Here is a 10,000-nt window from a genome sequence, read left to right on the forward strand (position 1 = left end):
TGTGAGAGCAGTCGAGTTTATTTCAGATATTCTCATTTTAAAAATCATCTCTGGCTAATCGTTGAGAGGGTGTTGGTGTTGCCTTGGCAGAGGTTTTATGCACTCTGAGTGCTCTTATTATTATTATTATTATAAGGGTGGTGGATTGGCAAAATCGTTAGAGCATCAGACAAAACATTTTGTAAAGTAAGGTTCTTACTACACAGCTCAGCTGACTAGTACTTTATTTTTATTGACCAGGAAGGGATGAAAGGCAAAGCTGACGGTGGTGGAATTTGAACTTAGAATATAGAGAGCTGGAAGAAATGCCACTAAGCATTTTGTCCAACGTGTTAACAGCTCTGCCAGCTTGATACTTTTGTCTACTTTATGATTACTCCCAACAGCAATAAATAGTACTCCCTTAGAAAATATCCCTCCCCTTTTATTCCAGCCCTTTCTGAAGCTCCTACTTTAGTGAGCCAGTTAAGGAGACAGAGAGAGACTTTACATGATCACTTGCAGTCCTAGAGAGAACAGTCAAATCTTCAATTCACACCCTACTGTGAATTAAAAAAAGTGGGATGGTCCAAATTATTGCTATTGAAGAGTGGTTGTTATTGAGTTCTAGGGCTAAAACATCAACCATCACTCTTCAATAATAATAATAATAATGATCTCAGAAGCTAATGAAGGAGCCTCAATGCAGATATTCAACCTCTTTACTCTTTTACTTGTTTCAGTCATTTGACTGTAGCCATGCTGGAGCACCGCCTTTAGTCGAGCAAATCAACCTCAGGACTTATTCTTTGGATACCTAGTACTTATTCTATTGGTCTCTTTTGCCAAACCGCTAAATTACGGGGACATAAATACACCAGCATCGGTTGTCAAGCGATGTTGGGGGGGACAAACACAGACACACAAACATATACACACACATACATATATACGACGGGCTTCTTTCAGTTTCCGTCTACCAAATCCACTCACAAGGCTTTGGTCAGCCCAAGGTGCCATGCAGTGGGAATGAACCCGGAACCGTGTGGTTGGTAAGCAAGCTACTTACCACACAGCAACTCCTGCGCCTGTGTAGAAATAATAGCCACCTAGTAGAAATAATAGCCAAACCTTCCTCAAATCTGACATGACTGTCTTATAAAACATAAAAGGAGACATTCATCATTGCTGTCTGAGACAACTATCATAAAAAAAGGGGGAAAAACGGTGGAATGATCATAAATGGAATGTATGTGATCATCATGAAACTAACAGAACAGGCTAACTTGGAGCCTAAACAATAATAATGGTTTCATGTATTCAAAAGATCACAGCATCAATGGGGCAGGTGGTGGTGGTGTTGTTGACCTAATGGACTCATCTTGTAGACCAAGATGAAGGATGAAAGGGCGGAATTTGAATTCATTCGGCGCTCTGCCGATTTTTACCATTCACCAACCTAATTTCTGTTACTGGTCAAAGGGTGCCAGGCAAAACGTTAGGGGTAGTACATGAATGGAAAACAAAGTTCAAAACGATGAGATCATTAAAAAAAAAAAAAAAAGCAAGGAATACTTTCTAACATAGGCACGAGGCCAGAAATGAAAGGATGAGGGTTGGAGCGGGCGAGGGAAAGTCTATTACATACACACACACACATATATATATACATACATATATATATATATATACATATATATATATATATATATATATATATATATATATATATATATATATATATCAACCCTAGTACGTAACTAAGGGACTTTATTTTATCGATCCCCCGAAACAATGAAAGGTTAAGTCGACCTCGGCGGCATTTGAACACAGAACAAAGAGTCGGAACCAATACTGCAAAGCATTTTCACCGATACTCTAATGATTCTGCTAATCCACACATTTCCAAAGTCCTCATGGTTACAAAGAAGGATTTAAGTGGGAGTGTGGTTCTACTTGGCCAACGCCACAGCAAAGGAAGTCTGGATTCTTCTATAGAGACCCACCCACCGAAATGAAATCAACTTCGGTTGGAATTTCTCGTTAGAATGTAGAACGATATCACTAAATGTTGTGATTTAACACGGTCTTCTATTTCTCAAACACCAATGGCCTAACAACAAGTAACTAACACTGGACAACAGCCAATAAGATAACTTCAACGTGGTTGCTCAACCTGTCAGGAATAACCGCCAAATCTCCCTCGCCTCACATCTTCCAAACATCTTTAAAAATGGGAACGACACATTATATAATGTAGTACTAGATAATTTGCATCCTGTAGATAAATAGTTACAACTTTCATCGTAGATTTTGCTCGAACGGGAGAGAGTTGGAGCTAAACACCTGTTATGATACAAAGCTACAAAAAGTAGGAAATACGATGGGGAAGCGAAGGGTATATCCCATGGAGTAGTCGTTAGTACACATGTTTGGAAAATATTTCCGTACTGACCCAGGAAGAAGGAAAAGAAAATATGGTTTCTCTAGAATTTGGAACTAAGTACAAAGGCAGAAACTAAACTAACATTAATGAATTTATTAATCTCATATAGTATTTCTGCAAAATCGGTCCATGCTGGGGTGAACAGGCTGTATCGATTCCAAGAGACTATTGGATGTATATTGGTAGAGAAAACAGCATATATTTTAATGTAGACCTTATTTCTTTGCCTCCGGTTTTCTAACAAAGACGACAAAGAAGAAAAGAACAAAAGGAAGGTATGCAGGCAAGATGACAGAGAAAGGAAAATGTAAAAGCGAGTACTTACCGGATCTGTATCGGCGTTTTTAACGAAATAGCTGCCACTCGATCCTTGGTAGATTCTTTCGGGGAAGTTGCCCTGGACTATGGCTACTTCAGCCTGTCGGATACAGTCATTGAATTCCAAGTCATCTGCGAAGTAATTACCGAACAAGCCGTACTCGTACTCCACTCGGTTGAGCAACGGCGAGCTCTCGTTGTTGCCCGTACCGCGGGTCGGCGACCTCGGGTGTCCCGTACTGCAGGTCCCGCCCGGCCCCGCAGGCCGGTGCGCACTCGTTGCGAACGCCACTTCAACGTCTAAGTCGGCAATTTCGGGTACTGTACCTCCGTTGGCGTTGGCCACCAGCAAGGTGCGACTATCACTATCCGACGACTCGAGTAGAACATTTCTCAGAACACGATCCTCTTCAGTCATTAACAGTTGTGTATATTTAATGTAGAAATGGCGAGGTTATTGTATAGTTCACCTATAGATGTTATATAGATAATATATATATATAAATACAGAGGGAGGCGGACAACAAAGGAGGTAGGAATGAAATTGAAGTATTGAAGGAAGAGAAAGGAAAAGCAACTTAGAAATCGAAAGTTTTTTGTCAGACACGCATTTATATACATAAACATATATAATATATATGTTTATTTATAGATGTTTTATGTATGAATGTATGTATACACTCGCACACAGACACACCTTACTTCGCGAGAGTTCAAAAGCTCAAATAAACGAACAAAAACTTACTGAAAATTCCGGTTAATATACTGGGATGTCTTTTGTTAAGTTTGTACAAGTTATAAACACATATGTATAAGTATTTATAGCTCAACACGGATAATATAGAGATAGGTAGATGTTGCGTCTATGTGTTTTTTTTTTGTATAAATATACATGTGTATAGATACGACAGTGTATATATGTATATTGTGTACGTGTATGTATGTTAGACGTGTTTTAACTAAACTACTTTGTGTCGTGCAGTTAATGAAACAGCAATGATGGCAAGTAGAAGTTAATACAAATTAATAATTAGAAATATTAAAGAACCAAACAAAAAAAAAGAAAAGAAAATGACAACACCAATAAGAAGGAACAAATAATAATCAGTTAAGGTTTTTTGGCCGTGAATGCCCAATAAACAAGAAATAGGAGGGAGTAAATCTAGACTACAGGTGGTATGCTACATGTGTCTATATATATATATAAGGGAGTGTTAAACTTTGTGAAACTGATGTGTGTGGATGATGTAGTGTTGAGCAGCACACCACACACAAACATATATAAATATATGTGTGTGTGTGTGAGAGAGAAAACACGCAGAGGGTAGATATAAACGTGTATATCTCTATATGTATATAAACACACACACACGCGCGCGGAAGACAGAATAGAAGATATAATCAACCAGGTGATCTCACCCCAATAAAAAAAAACCACACAAGCAGAGCTACCCAATTATTCTCTACTCGTTATATACGCATCCAGTTATTACTGGAATTACCCGCCCTTGATCTCTCTCGCTCCTCCTATCTTTCTTTTTTTCTTTCTCCAATCTTACTGACTTCAGCATTTAAAAGTCTTTTTATTTACATTATCTTACTTTTGTTGTTGCTTAATTCCTAATCGACCCAGACCAAGCAGTAAATTCATGATCTAAAACGCTCCAGCTGTGACTATTCCGCTTTATTTTTCTCTATGTATCTCGTTCCCCAGATACATTTTTATAAACTTTCCTTCCAATTTTTTGACGAGAGTTGACTGCTATTTCTAGCACGCTATTGTTGTTTCTGTTTAATTCTCAGGTAATCACCAATCCAGTTGTCCCATGACCAAAGCATTTCAACTATGACTATTTTGTCTTATCATTCAGGCATAGGTGTATCTAGGACTACATTATATGAATGTTTTCTTCTTGTTAGTGTTATTTAACCACCCAAACTTCCCTGATCCAGCAGAAAAACTATGGCCTGCCATCCCGTGTTTTTATTCGGACAGTTGTATCTAACTGCACATCATATAAGGCATATAACGTGTTATATATATATATATATATATATATATATATATATATATATATATATATATATATACACGCATGCACGCGAAGGGGTGCTGAAAAGTTCCTGGCTTTAAGGGTGTCATGAAAGGCCTGGCTGGAGGACCAACTTTCTGAGTTCTTTTATGGGGCTTAGGAAAACTGACAGATCGTAGCGATAAGTGTGTGAATCTGAGCGTGGAATACATTCAATAAAATCATAATTAACTGATTCTCCTGTATTTTCTTTTACCCAAAGCCAGGAACTTTACAGCACCCCCTCATACACACACACACACACACACACACAGACAGACATATATATATATATATATATATATATATATATATATATATATATATATATATATATATATATATCTGATAGATCATTGTTACTACACATTCTTTTTTTTTTCTCTTCTTGTTTCTTTCTGTGTTCCTTTCTGTTCAAGAGCGTAGGCTCGGAACGTTAAAGACATTTTCACTTCCCGAGCGTTATATTAATACATCTGTTGTCTACACCTTCGACTTTTTTTTTTGTGTGTGAATTATTCCCCCCACCACACACACACACACACACACACATATATATATATATATATATATATATATATATATATATATATATATATATATATATATATATTTGTTATTTCTTTATTGCCCACAAGGGGTTAAACATAGAGGGGACAAACAAGGGGATTAAGTCGATTACATCGACCCAGTACGTAACTGGTACTTAATTTATCAACCCCCGAAAGGATGATAGGCAAAGTCGACCTCGGCGGAATTTGAACTCAGAACGTAACTGCAGACGAAATACCGCTAAGCATTTCGCCCGGCGTGCTAACGTTTCTGCCAGCTCGCCGCTTTGTATCTCTTTTACTCTTTTACTTGTTTCAGTCATTTGACTGCGGCCATCCTGGAGCATAGACATTTAGTCGAGCAAATCGGCCCCGGGACTTATTCTTTGTAAGCCTAGTACTTATTCTATCGGTCTCTTTTTGCCGAACCGCTAAGTGACGGTGACATAAACACACCAGCATCGGTTGTCAAGCAATGCTAGGGGGACAAACACAGACACACAAACACATACACACACATACATATACACACATATATACGACGGGCTTCTTTCAGTTTCCGTCTACCAAATCCACTCACAAGACTTTGGTCGGCCTGAGGCTATAGTAGAAGACACTTGCCCAAGATGCCACGCAGTGGGACTGAACCCGGAACTATGTGGCTGGTAAGCAAGCTTCTTACCACACAGCCACTCCTATGTATATATATTTGTTAAAGAGAACAACAAATGCTCACAGCTGTTTCTGGGATATCCCAAAATATGGGATACGGTGTCACTGGAGACAAATAGGGAAAATGTGAAGGGTGTAGATTAAGGAAACGATGAAATAAAGGTCCGGAGGAAAAAAATAAAGAAATGAAGAAAAAAGGAAAAAAAGAAAGAAAAAAGAGGCATAAAAGGGAGCAGTTCATCTTTCCGATTGTGTAAACGCTAGTCCACAAGTCTTTAGGTACAATCCTATGTAAACCCAGATATGATCATAGCCTTCATAGCGTAAATATCCATAGATAAACGCGACCATATCGATGGTTCATAAGGGAGTGAAAGCAGATGTGACTATTGAGGGATAAAGAGAAAGAAAAATAAATAGAAAGAGAGAAAGGTATTGGTAGGGAAGCTGGAGGTACAGGGAGAGGAGGAGGCATGCAAAGACTGGTATGAAGGATAAAATAAGGAATATAAAAATAATGTATAAAAATAAACAAGAAGATAAATAAATAAATATTTCGGATCTTTTTTAAAACGGGGGCCACATTTTTCATTAATGTTTTACGTAGTGTTTTTGGTACCGAAAGACTTTCAAACTTCGTATACTTATCTATTTTGTGAAAAATGTGGCCCCCGTTTTAAAAAAGATCCAATATTTCTATTACAACACTTACCCACTGTACATAGTTGTTTAGATTACCTGTGAACTAAACCCCCATATTATATACAGGGTTGGCAACTAAGTTCCTGCCGTTTTCTTAAGTTTTGGAATTTATTGCATTTTAAAATTTTGGAATCTATTTTTTTTTTCGAGAATTCTATTTTTGAATAATTTTGGAATCTTTTTTTTTTTTTAGTTAATTTTTGTTTATTTTCAGATCATTAAAATGGAATGTCTAGTTAAAGAAAACGAGCATTTTCGACACCTCCTTTTTACTTTTAATCAAGGTTCTAAGGCTGCAAAAGCTGCTTGCGACATTTCTGCTGTGTATGGAGAGGGTGCCATAGCTGAAAGAACCGCTCGTGATTGGTATGCCAAGTTCAAAAATTGAAATTTTGACCTCAAAGACGCACCTCATTCTAGCTGTCCAGATGAGTTCAATGAAGAGCGATTAAACCAACTTTTGCATGAAAATTCTCATCAAACAACAAGGCAACTGGCAGAGGAAATGGAATGCTCCCACACTGCAGAGAAGCATCTTCACCCGATGGGAAAGGTTCAGAAGTATGGAGCATGGGTTCTCCATGCTTTAGGTGACAACAACAAAAATCAACAAGCCACAATCTCCGCTGGTTTGCTTGCTCGTCACTGCTCAACTCATGGACACAAGCAACGATTTCTTTACCGAATCGTTACTGGCGATGAAAAATGGTGCCTGTACATCAATATGAAGTAGTGTAAGGAATGGTTTAGCCCCGGTAAACAAGCGACACCACGTGTGAAACAAGATCTTCATCCGCATAAAACAACGTTGTGCGTATGGTGGGACTGGGAAAAGATTATCCATTACGAATTACTTGAACGGAATCAAACGGTCAATGCGGAACTCTATGTTCAACAGATGGAACGACTCAACACAGCTATTCAAGATAAAAGACCTAATTGGCAGCATGGAATTCTTCTGCTGCACGAAAACGCCTGCCCTCATATCGCCAATATGACCAAGGAAGCCATTCAAACGCATGGCTGGGAAGTGCTGCCACACTCGCCGTACTCTCCTGATTTGGCACCAACAAATTTCCAAGTCTTTCGATCTCTTTCAAATGCTATGTGCGGAGTTTCATTCAATACTGATGCAGAATTGAGAGCTTGGATGGATCAATTTTTCGAGTCGAAATCGGGTGATTTCTACCAACGAGGTATTGAAAATCTTGTTGAACGTTGGGAAGAAGTTGTAAACAACAAGGGTGAATACATTATTGATTAATTATTTGTTATTTTTTATTTAACTTTTTTAAAAATTTAAATCTTAAAAAATGGCGAGAACTTAGTTGCCAACCCAATAGGCACAGAAGTGGATGTGTGGTAAGTAGCTTCCTTACCAACCACATTTTTCTGGGTTCAGTCCCACTGCGTGGCACCTTGGGCAAGTGGCTTCTACTATAGCCTCGGGCCGACCACAGCCCTGTGAGTGGATTTGGTAGACGGAAGCTGAAAGAATCCCAATTATTCAGGCGGAGGTGGGGTGAAATGGAGAATGGTAGAGATGGTGACGTTGGGGGAAATCGTGTTGAGGGTATGGGTAGAGGGCAGAGTACCACGTTGTTTTAAATGTGGCCAAAAGGGTCACATTAGAGCATATTGCCCTCTACAAAGGACCATGGGTGAGGAAACAGTTGTGGAGATGGAAGAGAAAAGAGAGGAAGAAAAGACAAATGGAAGAAGAATGGAAAGTTACAGAGAGCAGAAGGAGAAAGAGAGGAAAAACACTGAGTATGATGTGGTACCCCAGTCCAACTCCATCCCACCCAAGACCACTCAGACCCACCCTCCCCATACAGACACCAAACCCACCCACCACATTTCCCCACAAGAAAAAAAAAAAAAAGGACACCACAAAATTTAGAAGGCCCTCCCCCCTCCCCCGGTGAAAAGGTTACGAATGTATGGCGGAGAGAATGATGTCACTATGTGATGGAGAAAGGGGTAAAAGGATTGGGTTGAAGGAGAAAAAGGACTTAGGACCCAGAGGCGACAAGTTGTGAATAGCACACTCTTCATAATATCATTTTCAGATATCATTCATGTTATGATATATATATATATATATATATATATATATATATATTTACGTATGTATGTATGCGTGCATGTATGTGTGTAGGCAAGTACGTGCGTATATGTATATGTGTGTGTGTGTGTGCACGTATTATACACACACACACACACATATATATATATATATATATATATATATATATATATATATATATATATACATAAACATACATACATACATATAGATATATTTGGGGAAATGTTTTATTGAAACAAATTCCTCGTAAATTAGTATATATTATTATGGATTTCTATAAGAATGTTTTCCTCCTGGTATATAAACCAACGTGTTACACATTAAAATACGAAATTCTGGAGAACGAAGAGAATCTAAATGTAAATATTCCTATTTGTGTCATGTTGTGGTTGGTTACATCACTTCCGGTCCTCCATTTATGACCCGGCATTCAGGCGTTGTCTCTACTGTACACCACATACATATATTAAGCTTTAATTCACATCTTTCTCTCTCTCTCTCTCTATATATATATATATATATATGTGTATATATATAAATATATATATATATATATCCGAAATGATAGAATCGGCCTTTCTATGTTCCAGCTTTTGGAATCGTCTGCTGTCCAAGATGCTGGTTCGCTTTGCATGGTATTACCATTCAAAGTGGCGTGCTGGCAGAAAGAATTGTTAGCGCATCGGACAAAATGCTTAGCAGCATTTCGTTCGTCTTCGCCACGTTCTGACTTCAGATCCCGTCGTGGTCGACTTTGCCTTTCACCCTTTCGGAGTTTGGTAAAATAAGTACGCGTCAACTATTTCTCTCACCTGCAAAATGTCAAGCCTTGTGCCTACAGCAGAAAGGATTATATCGCATTCACATCTGCGATACTTCGTTGTTGTTGGCACTCCGTCGCTTACGACGTCGAGGGTTCCAGTTGATCCGATCAACGGAACAGCCTGCTCGTGAAATTAACGTGCAAGTGGTTGAGCACTCCACAGACACGTGTACCCTTCTAACCCAGTGCACAGTACTTTGGGCAAGAGTCTTACATTATTATCCTGAGATGATCAATAATTTTGTTAGTGGAATTTTCGGAAGATAAAATCTTCTGAAACACGCATATGTACATCTGTTATTTCTTGCAGTCATTGAACTGCGGCCATACTGGGGTACTGCCTTG

General features: G+C 38.6%; 1 protein-coding gene across 4 annotated transcripts in view; it reads right to left on the minus strand.

The window, feature by feature from the left end:
* The window catches only part of LOC106882174 (phosphatidylinositol 4-kinase type 2-beta), a 120,260-nt gene that overhangs the window by 106,217 nt on the left and 4,043 nt on the right, over positions 1 to 10,000 (minus strand). Inside the window, exons 1-2 of one of the 4 annotated variants that reach the window (XM_052974565.2) lie at positions 3,489 to 4,237; positions 2,751 to 3,213 (exon numbers count right to left, since the gene is read on the minus strand). In XM_052974565.2, coding sequence (XP_052830525.1) covers positions 2,751 to 3,161 — 411 coding nt within the window. In that variant the 5' untranslated portion in view covers positions 3,162 to 3,213; positions 3,489 to 4,237. Of the gene's footprint in view, positions 1 to 2,750; positions 4,238 to 10,000 lie in introns of those variants that run through there. The other 3 variants (XM_089366124.1, XM_052974564.2, XM_089366123.1) reach the window with 3 other exon arrangements.

Source organism: Octopus bimaculoides, chromosome 18 (genome assembly GCF_046866305.1).
Source record: "Octopus bimaculoides isolate indiv1 chromosome 18, ASM4686630v1, whole genome shotgun sequence".
NCBI lineage: Eukaryota > Metazoa > Mollusca > Cephalopoda > Octopoda > Octopodidae > Octopus > Octopus bimaculoides.